The sequence below is a fragment of the Phaethon lepturus genome, unplaced genomic scaffold (assembly GCF_000687285.1).
Source record: "Phaethon lepturus isolate BGI_N335 unplaced genomic scaffold, ASM68728v1 scaffold3580, whole genome shotgun sequence".
NCBI lineage: Eukaryota > Metazoa > Chordata > Aves > Phaethontiformes > Phaethontidae > Phaethon > Phaethon lepturus.
The window spans coordinates 78,143-96,975 of record NW_010509702.1 but is presented as its reverse complement, the minus strand read 5'-3'; the positions used below and the strand labels follow the sequence as shown (position 1 = coordinate 96,975).

Below are 18,833 nucleotides of genomic sequence, written 5' to 3'. Positions count from 1 at the left end.
ACTTCCTCCCTTTGTCTGCTCATCCTCCTGAAGCCTCCTGATTCCCATTCCAATATGTCAGTCCTCAGCCTAGTTTATGACCCGAATTTCCTGGTCCAAATATAGTTGCATTACAAAAACTACGCTCTATCTTAAGAACCTAGCTCTTCACTTCTGCAGCTGAATCTCCATCTACAGTGCTTCTTCACCATGCTTGTGTTTCACATGGCTGTCTATTGGGTGCCTGAGTGTTGTCTGGGTGTTCATCAGCTTTCTCTGCTCACAGTTTCCCTTGTCCCAATAGAAAGGAGGGAGGAGCATTCCAAGGCAATAGTTTCTCTGGCCATTACCAGAAATATGCAGAAAAACAACTTTGCCTTGTCCCCCCCCGAAAACAATCAGATTACATTTTTGAAAAATCAAGGGAAAAAAGCATCTTAAAGCAGACAGCTACTGAAATGAGATCAGGCCCAAATAGTTAAAGTCACAGACACTCAGTAATAATTGGATGCTCTTCCCAGAGCTCTTAATCCAGCAGCTGGTCCATGCCTCTGTTGGACTTGTAAAATGAAATGGCTATCTTCATTTTATATGCATATATACGTTCCAACCATATATATGTATCAATCCTTTTCATTTTGGAGATGAGCTTAAAAAGGCAAACTTTCAGCCCTTTTAAGAGCATATGACTATAATTTTTCCTACCTTTTTAGATAATTCACAATTTTCAGACTAGTTTCTCAAAAAAAATGTCAAGGCCTTGTAAAATCTCAGATGTAATTCAGCAAACAGCTGCTCCTGCAGCTCAGGCCCAGGCTGCAGCTCACAGCTGAGCAGTTATTAATATTTATTTGCAGGATCTGTGAAAAGATATGGGTAGTCCATAGAGAAAGAGATGGAGAAGAAATTATTCTCCTCTTTTGGAGAACTCATTATTACTGCATCCAAATTTTCACTCTAACATTGCGACCCTTCATCAGTCCAAGGCCAAATGTTTTATATTTAATATTACACCTTTGGCCAAACAGACTTTGTATGTGGCTTAAAAGAACAGCTGAGAAATCCTCAGATCTGGGGAGTTTTTGAAGGGCAGAAAATGAGTAATTTGGATTCCATTTTTATGGGAGGTGTTTAAAATAATTAATTGTATTTTACCAATTAAGGAAATAATGTATTGCAATACAAGGGAGACTGATGGGTGTTTATGTGCTGAATGCCTTTTGGTGGTATTCATGAAGAAATCACTTGCTTATAAGGACTCTGAGTGCAGACCGGTTTACAAAGGTAAGAGAGATTACAAAAATAAAAAGAATGAGGCAGGACTTTGTTTGTCTGCCCACAGCAGCTGTGAAGGCTGGATCCAGGTGGTGAGATTCCCTCTTCCTCTTTCTCTTCTCCCCTCCCTCATGCCTAGCAGAAGCCAAATCTTCCCTGAACCACCCAGACAAATAATTTCTGGAGCTTCCACTCCAGGGATTAACAAGAGGGGGAGAAGTATGACTGGGACCGAGGATATCATCTGATAATGTGACCAGGGCTGCTGAGGCTGGCATCAGCTGGCTCTGGGTACAGGTGTTGCTGCTGGGCTAGCTGCCTGATCCATGCCCAGTCCCTGCCTCCCAGCCCATCAGCAAGGGCAGAAACAGGACCCGGCTGGAAGCAGGCACAGTCAGAAGCACTCAGACCTCTTCCCCAGTGCAAACAGTTGCTCTCTTCCTCTGTGAAAAACCAAGGCTCTTCTCCACACTGCTTCCAGGCACAGGCCACCACTGAGCCGTGCTGACACACCTACACTCTGTATGTCGTGAAAACGTCTTACAGTAATTCAGTCAAGACTAACAAAACATAAAACAGAACATTTCTTTTTCCTGTAAAATTTTGCAAGCTTTTTTCCTTCATTTATAAAATACATGCTCAGTTTAGCTACATTCACTACCTCAGAAATCAGCACGGACATGACATTATCGTTATTATTAACTTTGTTATCAGTAATGTTTTCTTTGACAGTTAAAATACAAGATTATTTAAGTGAAAGCTATAATTTATGTCAAATAATTATGACAGAGAATCTAACATTGTTTCTATAGTATGTTTTAAATGTATACATTTTCTATGTTTTGTGTACAAAATAATATATTGCTTGTATATTATTCTGTATACTATGTTTCCCATGCTGAACTTCATTAAATAAAAACTTTGTTACTATTTCTCATATATTGATTTGGTTTGTTTTCCTCAAGGTTGCTACCAAGAACAAAACCATGAACACCCTGAAGCTGATAGAAGTTTTTCATCTCACTCATCTTCACCTGCGTGAAATTTCCTTCCCTTCTACTTTATCTTGCTCCTTATTTATCAGACCGTTGTTGCTGCTATTGACATGAAAATTCAGGGTTATTTCACTAACCCTAATTAACTACTTGCTTCAGATAGCAATATTAATAACAAATAGTAGCAAATTTTCTAATCCCAATACACAACAGCAGATGACCATTCATGAGAATTAGTAAAAGCACACTAGCGTAAGAATAATAACTGAAAACCTGTTGTAACTATTGTACTTTAGACCAACAACATACACGAAGGTAAGCAAACAAATATCATTAATTTGATTCAGTTCAAACTGATGGTCCCCAATGCTTTCATATTTAAGTCACACATTACCTTTGGATAGGTTGGGAATAATTTCAATTAATCTTAGCTTTTCTTTCTGACAACAGAGAAACTCCAACATTATGAATAAAAAGCACTAAAACCGAAAAGCACCATAGTTCCACAGGAAAAAGAAACCTCCATTGGTATAAACCGCATCCGTCATTTTAAATTTGTTTAAAAACTTGAATGGGTTAACTTTATACACACAGGGTTTTTTGCAGATCAGATGTTCTTTAACCTGCAGCAGCCAGCATGAAACTGGCTTAAGCTCTGTATCATGTGCTCTAGTTAATGCAACAGAAATGCAGTCATGCGCCCACACTTGATCCAGATCAAATATGTGCTCATTGTGATCCAGGAGTGTGCAAATCTGGTATTAATGGACATGAAACCATGGCCTTATATGACAGCCCAGCTTTATATACTTTGCAAATTAACAGTTTTTTCACTAGGCATGTTTTTTTCCTTTAACATATCCAAATACTTTTAGTAGCTGTAATGTTCTTTTACATGTAAATCATTAAACTTAGATTTAAGTAAATGAAACACAAATTCAGAAAAAAATAACTCCCATCACAACAAACTTGAGTCACCTGTGAAGGGCTGTAGATACGCAGTCGCAGTCAGTTCTAATAGGTAAAATAAACATACAATGGAATGAATACTAAAACACATCTATATATTGAAACAGTCAAAAAATTAGAAATCTTACCTTTTTCACTAACACTTTCACTTTCAATCTCTACGTCATCACAACTCGTATACTCTGGAGTGGATGCCAATTCTTCTTCTGAACTACTTAATGAAACCTGTCGCATTTTACCTCCTTTTTTCGTTTTATGGGGCTTTGGTGGTGGAGGTCTGACAGATTCAGACTGGTCTGAGCTGAGTGAATCATTCCGTAACATGGTCTCCATCTTTTCACGTTTTGTTTTCCGTACAGCAGAATTGGGATCCAAATGGTGTTGTTTCCTTAATGAATCAGAGCGCCTCATGTCTGGTCTTTCCAGAGGAATTGGACTCCTCCTAGGTGTAGGAGGGCTATGATTTGTGGTCCTCTGACGATTGGGACTTGGTCCCTGAGCCTCTCGAGTTCTTTCCATAGAGTATGAACGTTGATTTTCCATGGCAGCCCTGCGCTCAGACACTGATCTTTGTCTTGACGGTCGTTCCATCCTCAGCATAGACATCCGAGAATCTTCCAACTCGGTATTTGCCAATGAGACATCACTATGTCTCCGTTCATGACGTGCTCGGGACACTTCAGCATGGATACGCATTTGTTCCTCATATGGTTGTGGCTTGACTGGGTAACGAGCCAAATTAGGATCACTTCGGTACCGTGCTTGGTACTCCTCTTCCCTCCGCTGCCTTTCATATTCTTCCCTGTTTTGTGCATCTTCCTCTTCTACTGGATACTCTTTGGAACGCCTGCGACTCCTTCTGTTGGAATCTCTGTAATCACCCAGTTCAGGTTCTTCATATAACTGAGGCCCACGCTGTGACCGCCTATCTGAATAATCTGATGGTGACCTGGGCATTGCACTGTCTGATGTAGCATACTGTGTATATTCGTCTCTCTCGTCCCTTTGGTCGTATCTTCTGTTCTGTTCTCTTGATATTGATGGGCTTCTTTTCCTAAATAATCATGACAGGAAGGAAAAAAGAGAACTCTGTCAATATTTCTTGTAGCACAAATATACAGTTAATGCTAATTAAATGATAGAATGATCAGCTGATGGGAAAAATAATCCGTTCATTGCGTTTCTTTGTAAATGTGCTTGCACATTTTCTGTACTAAATTAAAGATAGCATGTCATGCTACAAATCTGCTTATGGTGTACAGTTTAAATCAAAAACAGCTTTAAAGGAAAATTGCTAATACAACATTATAAAATATAGTATACAAATACTTACGCTACTTTGCAGTCATAACTGCTTTACAAGTACCAAAATTTTATAATCCTTTGTAATCGTTTTACAGCAATATAACTTGGCCATACACCTCTATTTCATAGGGGTTTATAATCACCATAGGAATTAAGGCTAGATGGATCATTCAGTTAGTTTGATCTTTTAGCAGCCATTATTGCTTAAAAACATACATTTCAGTTTCTGCAAAACTCCAATGTGTGACAAGGGCAGAAAACAGGACAGACAAAGATCCAACAGCAGCACTTGTCTAAAACAGATGAACTCAGAAGACCTGAACTCAGAAAACAAAACATTTTTTGTGTTGCATAAGTAGAGAAAGACCTTCAAAGTCCTGCCTGTCTGACTTGACCAAAAAAATCCTTCCCATCCCTATACAGATGGCAAGAGTATTAGTCCAAGCATTTGAGCAAGACTCACCAGCCAGATACCAGAATGGAGTTCCTGTACCAAATTAAGCATTGACTCTTTGTCATAGACAATATCTAGCCATAGACAACTTCTGAGGTTTCACAGGAAGGTGAAAAAGGAATCACCAACAGATATTTTTTCCTGACACTGATTGCCTGAAGCATGTGATTTTATTATAGGCAATATTTTAATACAGGATGTCTCTGGAATATATTATGAATGTTATATGTTCTGTTTGTTTCATACAACATTGTTTTCTACTTGATTAGAAGGGATCAATTAAATAGGGAGTAGTGATTCATAGGGGAAAAAAAAAACCGGAGCTTCAGATCCTGCCTTTATTAATCCTAAGAGGGTAACGAGCATTTGAAATGCTACTTCCAGACATGTCCAGATTCATACTTAGTTTTTCACCCCAGATGGTCTTGAAGGAGTTACCTGCAGGAAACTGGAGCAAAGATCCCAGATGTGGATAAAAGAGACTCAGAGATGGGCCTTCTCTGGGATAAGATAGATCAGCTCAAACTTTAAGTAATGAAAATACGTATGTTAACCTATTTTTGTGCTATCAGTCCTTTCCTCTTATGTTTAGTTCTATCTTTGTAATTACAATCCCTTTGAAAATGTTTTCTACCCTCACAAATGACCACTGATCCTGAAGGGCAGCCCTGCTGGCAGCAACCAGGAGATCCTGCCTAGTGACAGAAAGGATGGGAAAAAGGAGAGCAAAGAAACAGCCCTGTTGTTGCCACAGTTGCCCTAGCAAGCAGGGGTAAGGAAAGGAAAGTGGTAGAACACTGGCACTGGCTGCCCAGAGGGGTGGTAGATGCCCCATCCCTGGAAACATTCCAGGTCAGGTTGGACGGGGCTCTGAGCAACCTGACCTAGTTGAAGATGTCCCTGCTCATTGCAGGAGGGTTGGACTAGATGACCTTTAAAGGTCCCTTCCAGCCCAAAGATCATTCTATGAACTTAGTGAGGGGCAGAAGAAAAAACAGGCTCTCCTTGGTGCCCAGGAAAGTAGAAAGGGCTCTGCCTAGCTAGTAGGAGAGAAAATGCTCTTCTCAGAGCCAGAAAGGAAATGTAGTCTCTGCTTAGCAAGGGAAAACCACAACTGTCTGAGCAGAGTGTGCACAGGGGGTTGACTGGCAAATTGGCATCCTGTCTTAGGTACTATACAGGGTCATTAAACTGTGCTTGAAAGGTTTGTTCCCAGTCTTGCCTTGTAAATATTAAAATACTTTAGCCTTAAAATGGCATCTGCAAATGAGGAAACTAATTCAGTCTGCAAAGATGCAACTCTTCCTTTGAAGCATAAGAAGTAATATAAGCATCATTTGGATGTCTATTTGCTTATGGTGAAGCTAAGATGCCCTATCTGTCTTATTAAAGTGTCATGTTAGTACCAGCACAAATCATAACCTCTGTAAGTTTAACAAGAACTCTATGGATTCTACTACTGAGGTCTCAAGTTGAATCGTTCGAATGTGACATGAACGGAGTTTCTTAAGTCTAAAACCAGAATGGCCAACAGGAACAGGCAATTAGGACAATAAAACTACCAGAACCCAGACAGTTTGCAAAGACACAGAAGTTTTCATTAAGACAACAGAGATTAGATGTGGAAATTTACTTTAAGGAAAATAAATATTTTTCATTTAAATATTTCAGCTGATGAAAAATATGCCACTTCCCAAAATAGGTTGTTCCAACAGCAAATTACCTACACTGATGAAAATTTCTGCCATGCCTATAATAAAAATGTGTTTCATTTCCCCCCCCCCAGTTCTGTCCCCCATGTAGGCAAATTTTTTTATCTCTATGCAAATACAATTGGAATAAATGGCACTCAATAGGTATGGTAGTCATCCATGCGGATGTCATTGCAAGGTTGAGACAAGTATGTGTGCACATGGAACATACACATACTCTACTGTTAATTACTCACACTGTGTATACTCAGTCTATATTTCATATGGATTACGTTTTATTCACAGTCAGAGACTTTAGCATAGATTTGACCCTCCAAGACATCAAAACACCCTAGTGAGCATGGTTTATACGATCAAACTCCACCATGAACTGTGTAACACACAAAACCATACAGAATCTAGTTTGACAAATCTCACACGTGCCTTGGAGCAGACTAAGACACATTCTTCAGGATTAAACATCTGCATACATGTATCTATACTAATATAAACAACAGAAAAGTAAGAATCGTTTTAGCTACATAGAAGAGATGATACATATACAAGCACACACAAATATGTGTGCGTGTATGTATGACTCCATGTCGCAGTGTCCTCATATGGATGCAAAGAATAGTAGACAAATCTCTTCTGGAAACATTGCTGCTACAAAGTCATGGGGAGATGATGCTGAGGGGATAAAAAAGATGGAATTTCTGTATGAGTAAAAACACTTATTGTAGACATTTTGCTGAGGCAAATGTACTTTTATCAGGAAGACATGTCATCTGAGGAACTGGCACAAGATTTACTAAATAATTCACCCTTTTTTCTAGCAGAAACTATGTTAATGAGAGGAGGATGCGACAATTCAGCATTACCTTTTTATACCTCTTACACAAACATTTTCTAACCTTGTCTGTTACATTTACAAGCACTCATTGCCTTTCTTCCATTTTGTTGCAAAGACATGAATATAGGATCACCACCTACAGCTGAGAGTAATGTAAAGATCAGCTGGGTCCTCAGTCTATTCCAACCTTTCATGAAGGAAAAAGTTTTACACAGGTGCCCTGCATGTGGCAACTACTGGGCCACATGCAAGAATAAGGACCTTCCTGAAAATGCTTTTTCTTCAGAGAAAGCAGCCTGATAAGATAAAAGTAACTACTTTAATTGTTGACTGGCACTTTCAAACTCCCTTTCTAATTAATTTCATCCCTGCTGAAGGGATCTAACTTCACTACCAGGATCAAACGCCAGAAGTTGTAATCCTGTCCATCAGAAATAAATTAACCGTACCTGTACACTGGATCGGCCAGAAACTTTGCTGGCAGGAGAGGGCCCGTCCTGCCCAGCAGTCACCATACCACTTGGTATTCAAGCCTGCCATTCTCTTTACTGGTCATCACAAGACAATTAGCCTCCCTTTACCATGAGTCACTTCTTTTCATTTTAAAAATACCTGCTACAAACACAGCTGTACAAGGTATGCACATGTTAAACCGGTGTTATTAAACCATGGTAGGAGGAACAGTACTGGTGAAAACTTATGGCCAGTCACTACTATCAAAAATCTGCTGTTATTTTTAGATCACAAGGTAATTCTCACTCACCTTCATGAGCCTTCATCTAATCCATTTCTCACCGTTAACTACCTTAAAGACACCTAATAAAAGCCTTTCCTCAGGTACTTCCAGCTAGATACACCATGGAAAATGACTACTCCTGCCTTTCCAGGACTTTCCCGGGAGATTAAAAGTTAAGAGAACTTCAAATGTGTGTCAACAGCTGCAATACACACTCTCCAGCTGCCAGCTCAACTAAGCACTATACATCGCTTGTCAGAAGGATTACCACCTTTTCTGAAAAGGTTCCCACACCACTGAGAAATCCTCCAGGCCATTGTGATTACTACTACTTTGAAACGATAATAAATTGTCTGTTATGGTTAGAAGACTCCAGAACCTGCACACATTTCTTCACCAGGCACATTCTATAAATATTATCCTTTCACATATAGAGACTGAAACTTATTTTCTGCTAATTAACACCGTATGGGTTTTTTTAATTGCAATTTATCAGTACATGACATTTCATCTTTTAGCACACATCTCTCAACCTTACGCTGATAGAAACCTTATTTGTAGTGCACTACAGATATCACTAGTACTACGAAAAAGCAAATAGCTTGACTGTAACCTGACTTTCTCTTCATAAAGTTAAATTATTCAACTCACCCACACTACACTGGAGTGTGAAGTACTTAAAATATGGCATAGAAGAATATAAGACAGCTATTCTGCTTTGATGGCTCTAATTTCAGAAATGCAACTAAAGTCTTGAAAGTCTTTGACATTCATTTGTATTCTTCCTTGAAGAGAAAACACTCTTCTGCTTTGATTTAGATTTTTAAAAAATTAACCTAAGCATACTGAGGAAAAGGAAATTTTTAAAAGGAAGTTTCCATCACATTTCAGAAGCCATGAATGTTCAAAAAACACTGTGAAGTATTTATATCAGAGTGAAAACTAGATCTCAGATCTGCCTGGCTACTAATCTTGTTCTCAGACCAATAGAGAAACATTTAAATTGGAGAAAACTTTCAAGAAAATATCATTTTAAAGATATGTTACAACATATACAGGGGTACCTGAATTCGTCTACATTTACTTGGAAATTTTTATAAATAAGAAGTTTTGGGTCAATCAAAAAATAGTAAGGGCTCAGTGGGCCCGAGCCATTATCAGCTACTTGAAAACTGAATATTGGTCACCTACTTGTATGACCTAATTATAATTTACTAGACAATACTTTAATATTTTCTACTGTGTTTCCTATGAATTACCAAGGAATAAAATTGAATGGAAAATTAAAACTGTAATTTTGCTTAACTGTTTTCAAAATGTGATCCCTTCAGTGCATGAAAGAATAGTTCAAAGTAAAAATTCACATTTCCCACTGGAACTCTGTCACAAAAGCCACGCAAGAGACAGGGCTTCTTGTTAGAGATCTCATCAAATACATTGAGCACAGCTTTGTTTCTCTTTTACTCTATGGCTCCTGTCAGGAAAACAATATTTGCTGGTTGCTTAGTGATCATATAAGAATAGTTCTACTATTCTAAACTTTTATACTGCTATGTGTTGTATTCAACAAACAGTCAGGCACTGGTTTTAAAACACCAGTGACAGGGAGCAGATAAAACACCATCATGATGTCTTGCGAAAAGGTTCCTAGGCTGCAAGAAGATGAGCTGAACACTCCAGACCTTGCAACCAAAACTCCCATGAGTGCAATGAACCCAGAAAACTTGCCGTGCAAAATTAAGATCTGACTGCCTTTCTCAGGGAGGGTCCTACTCTCTCAGTGCTAGTTACTCTTATGAAAGCATTTCCACAGGCTTGCTTTGCCATATTGAAGAATCTGAAAAATGTTTGCCGATTTTTGGAAGTGTTTTTGAAAGACTAGCTTGTATCGATTTAAGTCCTTTTCTCATTCTCTGCTTATACCCTTGCTTTTGCTGAGTCACATTGTGCATGAGAAATCATTTTGCACTCTCCAAAGCAGCTATGGCTCCAGCTTATTGAAAAAGTAGCTTTTTCTGACTGCCAAGCAGTTCCAGTTTGTGTCAAGATCTCTTTTTGCAGTTCTTCTATGTTGTCTAGTTTTATACTAGATTCATCTTCTGATCAGTCTGTTCCCCCCTCCTTGGTTTCTCACGCTCAAAAAAAAAGAAAGAACGTAAGCAACCAATGCATGATTTGCAAGCTCCTTCATTTAAACAGCCTACTCTGATAAAAATAAAAAGGATTTCTCACATTTCTTGATCAATATAGTTTTAAACAGGCTGCCCTGAAGTACATCTAACACTCAGATATCTAAGCAATTCACTAAGTAAAATTTATCTGAGACTGTATTTCGTTTCTCATTTCAGCCATGCCTTACAAATTCTAGCAACCATATTTTGAACCATTAAAATACCTTCCAGCTAAATATCTCCAAACAATAATGAATTAAGTTTACAGTGATGATTATAAAATTTACTGAAGCATGAGAGTGATACTGCAGATATTAATTTTTATTAGATTATATCTGAAAATATAAATTCACAGACTGCAGGCTGGTATCAATGGAATGAAAGGAAATCTCTAGTAACCAAACATTAACATAATTAAATTCACCACTGATAACAACTTTGCTTTGAACTGGACATGATTGCACAGACATATAAAACCACACAATTACTTCAGAATCACATATTTTCCATACAAGCAATTCAGCAAAAATTCAGTATTGCAGCTTTCAAGGGCTAATTTCAATTTGTGCAGGGAAAAGAGTTATAGCATGGAAAAAACAAGGAATCGGTGAACAAAACTAGTGATTCTAAGTATCCTTTGCTAATCTACAAATATTTAGGTAACAAGTTTGTTTCACCATTTTTTTTTATATCAAGAACATCACAGATAGGAAAATGTGACTAACAGTAGAAATGGCTTTGTCCTCCTTTACTTTGACGGAGTTTTCAGTAGCCCTTATCTCATATAATTTGATTTTAGAGAACTGCAAAAAGAGATATAAAATAACTGTATTTTACTCTCACTGTTCATTCAGCTACATTGATGAATGTTTACCACTTACAAATAGGTTAAATGTACTGAGGTTTTCCTTTGTTTCTACTTTTTAACATCTTTGAAATGGATATTTTGTGAAGTATTACCACTTAATATACAAACAAGACCTCTCTCACCTACTTTTTCAGTAAAATATCTTGTAAAAAAAAGCCAATTAATTATAAAAATAATGCTAAATGGATTAAATAGCTTTTGAGAATAATTGGTCAGAATGTGCATTGTAGTTATCTGTCTCAGTATGGACACCACAGAAATCATTTGCAGAAGGATGGAATCAATTAACAGCTGCCATACAGCAGGATTTAAATGAGTTTAAAACCCTGGGTGTTAAAAGAATAGTAGGTCACAGAAACATTAAAAGATAAGAATGAGTTAATACAATACAGAACTGTTACTAAAAAGGACTTAAAATAATATAAAATACAAGAAAATTCCAAAATTCTGCATCTACTATTTTTATGAAAAGATATTCCACTTTTTAAAAAATATTTTTGTCACAGAAAATATAATACAATTTAAAATACTAATTCTTAAAAAAGTGCAAGACTTTGTTAAAGATATTATTCTCATTTATCTGAAGCACAATTAAAAAGTTTTTCAGTACTTCCATTGAGCTTTTATTGCTAAAAGTAAAAAATATCTTCCTCACCATCCCCAAAAAGAGCGAAAAATGCTGAGCACTACACATTGATTTCACACAACACATTCAGCATCTTTCTTCCCTGCTTTACCTTTTGATCAGCCACTGCACTTCTGGGAAGTAGGAAGCCTCAGGTTCATGAGAATACATCAATGTCTGTTCTGGCTAGGTCTTTCATTTAATCCTCTAGGTTCAGTGAAATCATACAAACAGTCTCTTAATTTTGAGACACAATTTTTTAGATATATTTTACAATCTTTTCCCTTCCCCCAAAATGCAATTAGAAAATACAAGGAATCTAGGGAAAAAAAAAGTCTAGTATATGAAACAAGAGCAATTCAAGTCAGAGCACTGACCCAATGGGAAGCTATTGAGAGCATGAGAGGAGTGTTACAGTTTAATGCTGTTACCATGTGCTGTATATAGCTGGAGGTCAAGTAAGAATTTACCCTATAAGGAGGATTATGGTACTTAGCTGATTAGTGCCTTGCTACAGTACTATTGCCTACAAATGAACATGCTGGTCAAGGCATTAAATTTAAACTATTTTTAAAATTGTGCAGTTCCAATATTTTGTGTGTTGTGTTACTAGGTCCAGCACCTTCTTTGTGTTCTCTGTTTCAAATTAACTTATGTAATATCTATTATTTTTAGTTTGTAACAAGTCAAATTTTGATGCAGTTTTCAACTGTTAGGCTAAAATAGCTGTAGCATCTACTTCAGTCTCATGTGCTGAACATACTGTAGAACCAAAAATACTTTTTTTACATGCCATTTAAAAAAAAAAAACACTGAAAATCAATGGACTAATTATTTCTAGCAACAGTCATCAGAACTCACTTTCAAAATGTGGTGAGAATGTGAAAATAATAGAAAGCAAAGGTGTAGACAGTCTCATTTGCATTAAATAATTCTAAGCACATTTTTCCACAATTTCACAAGCAAGGTATCTTCTATCTATGCAAACTAGCTTAAAAATAAATTATGTTTAAGATAAAGTGTCATATCCCAGACAAATTTGACTGTCATAAATTTAAGCCATGATAAAGTGGCATGACATGGAAAAATACAGACTTAGCAGCAACCTAGATTTTATGCACCTCAATAATAGTGAGTTCATACTCCTAGAAAAGGCATTCTGACATCAGTTTTTACCCTGAGCCATCACAGAGAATATATCATAATACACTTCATCTGTACCTCATTGCATCTAAATTTGAGTCTAATCTTTTTGAAGCGTTTCAGTTTCTTACCACAGGGATCATTCAGCAGGTGCTTTTCCTAGTAGCTGAAAGTTGAAAGCGGTTGAAAATATATCTAAAAAATTGTGTCTCAAATATCAGAAACCTTTAAGTCTGATGAAGAGAAGAATTTTCGTTCAAAGAAACACTCCATTATTACTAGGGTATTATCACCATGAAATATAAAAAGATAGTTACTTCAATAATGATCAAACAGTAAGAAAATATCAGCAACATGGACAGTCATATGACAAATGTTTTGCTTAATGACATCTCTGCAGGCTCTTTTGGATTCTTAAACTCCTAAAACTGTAACTTTACTAATGAATGTGAGTCAGTGTATCTTTTTTTTCTCTGTTGTATCCATAATTACAACACATATGTGATATCAAACAATGAACTTCAGTTTTAAAATATCTCTTTGGTTCATATTTCAGTCTGGAAAAGATGAACTGTGTCATACTGAGCTGTTCTGATGCCTCCACAAAAGGGAAAGCAGAAAATATCCACTATGAAAATGTCCATTTTCTTCAGTAATGTCAGGTAAAGGCCCATTTATTTCACCCATCCAAATTTCACTCATCCAGTGAATTAAATCAGTGGTGGCCCACCAACGAATGGTGGGCTGTTTGCAGCAGCTTCTCCAAGACAAAGCTGGCAGGCTAAATGCGTTCATGCTAGGGAACATCAGCTGGACCACTATGAAATGAGACAGATGCATTCAATAACTCTTGAATATTAACACAGTACATAAAACTTTAAATTTCCAACTCAACTGTCATTCTCAACATGTTGGTGAGATGGGATTAAACGTGTCTATTCTTAAAGCCGCACCTGATTCTATCCAACATAGGAGCAGACCACAAGTTTACAGAAAAATCATTTGTAATTCTGTAAAAAGCTATAGCACCTTTATTATGTATTGGTAGGACATTATTTTACAATGTTTTTCAAGCTCCGCAGTAGTTTAAGTACTGGGCTCTCAATCCACTGTCCTTATGTGAGCCCAGATATGTGCCCCAATGTGCAGGACTGAACAGTTATGGCTGCCTAGACAAACCTCCTTCAGTTTAGAGCCCAGGGCTCAGACAGGAGGAAGGAAGATGTCCAGCATGCCTATGCTGCCTGGGTTTTCAGAGGCGCTGTGTGAAAAACTTCCTACCACACTACCATGTAGTAACAACATCATGTGCATAACAACAACCTGGCTTCTTGAAATATCAGCAGAGCGCAGAGTCATCCTCAGATATCCAGTTCAGATCCCTGAAATTAGGTATTTCCATCACAGCTACTTTTCTTTTCTGCAGTGCTGAGACCAGCTCTGGATGGTCCTCCCTCTTAGTTTCTGATCGTCTCTTAGATTTGTCTGCACTAGAGCAAGTCTTCCATAAAAGAGGTTCAACATTCAGCTTCCCAAAGAATAAAATTTATTCCTGGATCTTCATAAAAATCCATATGGAAGATCATTATCTACTCTAGAAAGCGTGTGGAATTGAACACTTGGAAGCGAAAAGGGTAACCCTGGCTGCCTAGCAGCATTTATACCGAAAGGTGGCATCCAGTCAAGATGACAACAGTATAAAACATACCGAGGAAAATACCAACCTCTGTTGAATACTTGAATAGCAAGCCACTGTTGAATAATCCTTGAAGAATTACTCAAAACACAATAGCTGTGAAGAAAATTTACTGAAATATATAACTACATCTCTTCCAAGAAAATTGTGTGTGTATCAAAGGCACTTTAAAATGAAACAACTAAAATAAATCTAGTCATGTAACATAAACGAGCCTTTAGATGTATTCTGCATTCTACTGCAATGAAGATAGACTCAATTACTCTAGTCTTACTTAAATAAGAAGAGAAGATGCCAACTTCTTATATTCCACAGGAGAAATGAATGCTCATTTTGTAACTCCGTGTGTATATAAACATCCCAACTACTTAATGTTTTATAGTTCCTGTCACAAACGCAACCTGCATTACCCAAGAAGCCAGTTTTCAGTAGGATTCTCCAAAGTCAAGATACAAATGATGAAATTTTAACTAAAGTTCAGGGCTACATTTTAGAAGATTTTGGACCGAACGGTCACTTCTTCTGTCAACAACAGCATTTCTAGAAAAGGTATGAGAACTAATAAAAAGAGGGTCAACCAAGGCTGACTAGACTCGATTGGCAAATAGCTGAGAAACACTGAGAGGGAACTGTTCAAATCGTACAGGTTCTCACACAAGTCTATTATAAAAATTACAATGTACTCTCAATAATTCAGTCTTGAGTAGAATGTGAGCAATCAGCTGAGAGAACACAGTAAAGGAACAGGAAAAAAGTAATTAAGGAAAGTGATGAATTAAAACATTTTATGAAGACACTCACGAAAGCTTTTAGAGATTAGTGATGACTTCATCGCTCTCAGTACTGTTATTCTCTGATTGTTGGGATCTGTAGTTTTTTTAAGTTAACCTCTACTTTTGTTGTTGAGCTAAACAACAAGAAAGGTTGAATGTATGCTCACTGAAGCACTTGTCAAGCATGAGAGCAACTGGATGTTAGGCTGGGGAGCCATGCTAACTTTGCAAGAGACTGTAAAAGACATTCAGGATGCTAGAGTTGATGGTGCAGAACGCAAAGATCAAGTTTCTGTAATTTTACAGGAGAAAAACTATCCAAATGGATAGTTGGACAGATTCAACTTTTACAATTGCCAAAGAACATTTCACAGTATACAGAAATTTTGAAATGCATGTCCAGATGAACTAACACAAAACAGTGACAAAATTAATAGATCCATATATAATAATAAGAGAAGGATAACCATGCTCACATAGTTTGATGTCCTTCCTCCACAGGATGTTTTTTTCTAGAAATTAGATTAATGCCAACTATAACTGAAAAATCAAATTAAATCCCTTATATTTGGCCTTACTGTGGCACCAAGTTCATTTATCCTAATCATTAGCGTGATATTTTCCAAAGCAATGGATTGACTGTTTGGATTTACGTAGGTAATATGCTATTAATAGCACACCCTAAAGAACCTTAACCTTTCAATTTAACCAATTTAAAAGGTTGCTATTGTCTGTTCAGTGTAGAAAATATATTTATGAGGCAGAAAGTTCCTTGTTTTGAGACATACATAATCCATTGCCTCATATCAATCACTATAATCCATTACAAAAGCCAAGGCTGGTCAGTAGTTGAAATCTTCATAGATGAAATTCAGTATAACTGAGGCTAGCTGCAGCAGGTTTTCTGCTATTTGTTTTTTGTACGTAGTACTGCAAGAAAGGACGAATCATTAAAAACCAATAGAGAGGTGGAACCAATTTAAAGTCCTCATTAAAAGCTGAGAATCACAGAATAGTTTTGGTTGGAAAGGTTGGAAAGCTTTAAAGCTCATTTAGTCCAATTCCCCTGCAAGGAGCAGGAACATCTGCAACTAGATCAGGTTGCTCAGAGTCCCGTCCAACCTGACCTTGAGTGGTTCCAGGGATGGCAAATCTACCACCTCTCTAGGCAACCTGTGCCAGTGTTCCACCACCCTCATTGGGAAAAATTTCTTCCTTATATCTACCCTCTTTTAGTTTACAACCATTAGCCCTTGTCCTATTGCATCAGGCCCTGCTAAAAAGTCTGTTGCCATCTTTCTTATCAGCCCCCTTTAAGTACTGGAAGGCTGCAATAAGGTCTCCCTGGAGCCTTCTCTCCTCCATGCTGAACAACCCCAACTCTCTCAGACTGTCTTCCTAGGAGAGGTGCTCCAGCCCCCTGATCATGTTCATGACCCTCCCCTGGACCCACTCTAGCAGGTCCATGTCTTTCTTATGCTGGGGCCCCAGAGCTGGATGCAGGACTCCAGGTGGGATCTCACCAGAATGGAGTAGAGGGGCAGAATCTCCTTCCTCAACCTGCTGGCCACGCTGCTTTTGATGCAGCCCAGGATACAATTGGCTTTCCGGGATTGTGAGCGCACATTGCTGGCTTGTATTCTGTTTTTCATCCACCAGTACCCCCAAGTCCTTCTGCTGTTGCAAGGTGAGAAGAACCAATGGTACTCAGTTGGAATTTTGAGTTTGATTCATAAATCCATAGAAAATTATTGCTGCAGTTATAAACACTTAAAATACAGAAAAAATCTTGAGAGAATTACCATCATCAGTACATTAGAGAAAAAATGGGTTTCTAAATGCTAGTTTTGTGAAAAGTGGACAGAAAGATGCTAGTGTGCTGAAGGTTACAGACATTTCATCTTCAGCCCATTTTTGCTTTTTTAAACTATTTTAGAAACACCTTCAATAATGCATTAGAGACTATCTCTCCATTGAGAATTCAGGTGCTGTTCTTTATCAATACTGTAAAGGCTAAAAACTGACATTAATGATACAGAAGCATTTTCTAGCTAGGATTTGCCCAATATTAATAAAATATTGGGTATATGAAGAAAATTCATGTTTAGCAAAAACGTGAGAAGAAAAGGTATTAGGTCAGTTTAGCTGAAAGTAGAAAGCTTACCTATGACATCAAAAGGATATTCCATGTTATAAAAATACAATGGTAAAGCACAAATTTCTTCTGGAAAACAGAGGAACTTTATGACTTGTTTGCTTTCTCAGTCATTTAAATGATCAGTGAAGCATTTTATCTATGCTTGTATTACTGCTTTATCTTGCTGATTGCTTATTCTGCACTAGGACTTCTCGTGTGTCTTGTGACAACCCTGTTCCACTAGACAGCTTAACCACAGGCAACTAAGTTAGCCTGCACCAGCATTAATAGCAGCAAGATAGTTCCTCTGAATGCAACATCCCTAGAGACTTTGAGACAAGTGCCAGCCTTGGTTCACCTACTCTGCTCTGACAGGCACTGTAGCTGCTCTGTTCTATGTTATTTTTGCCAGAGCTCTTCCTTAAAGAGCTGGCTTAAGAGAACGTTGAGTGGAATTTTTTTACACTACTAGAAGAAATATGAGGAAAATAAGTCAGACTTATAAAGTCATTAGGAGTAACACACATGTCTGCAAGACAGAAAAATTAACATAGAAAACATGTTCATAGCCAAGGGATTCAACATCTTTCCAGATATTCTGAAAACTGTTTGTCAAGAATCATCAAAGATACAGGCTCACAGGAAAAGGCTGGTCCAGCAAAATACTTGAGGATTTTGCAAAGTTGGCAAAGTCTGGCAATTATGTAATTCATCTTAGTTCAACTTAATAAGAAATTCTGTTTTCTCTCTTTCCCAACAAGATGCCTTAAGAGAACACTTACTGAATCAACAGCCATTTTCAGGTCAGGTCAGCCTAACACGGAGAAGAGCATGTTGTTTCACTGCCTGCAAACAGCAGTTTTTTAGTTCAAAAATTCTAGATTTTAAAGAGAGTCCTTCGCTTATACAGGAACTTGGACTTGATGCATCAGTTCCAGATTATCAGGGATAATGGATCTATTCATCAGATAAAATAAACTGATTAAAGATTGTAATAGAAACAGTGAGATGATTGGCATCTTATGGCCATTATGTATAATCAGAGAGACTAACACAGGAGCCTATAAATACTGCAAGATCCTGGACTGGAGACTTGATCAGGACTACTCAGCTATTGTCTTGAAAATACAGGGGAGCTGCAAGCAATCACAAAGATACGCATT

At 37.6% G+C, this 18,833-nt stretch overlaps 1 protein-coding gene across 1 annotated transcript in view; it reads right to left on the bottom strand.

Annotated features, from left to right (window-relative positions):
- Nucleotides 1–18,833, bottom strand: part of LOC104616198 (regulating synaptic membrane exocytosis protein 2-like) — a gene marked incomplete at its 3' end in the record, with an annotated part of 145,456 nt that overhangs the window by 58,009 nt on the left and 68,614 nt on the right. Inside the window, exon 2 of the mRNA XM_010282337.1 lies at nucleotides 3,347–4,272. Within this exon, the coding sequence (XP_010280639.1) occupies nucleotides 3,347–4,272 (926 nt within the window). The remainder of the gene's footprint in view (nucleotides 1–3,346; nucleotides 4,273–18,833) is intronic.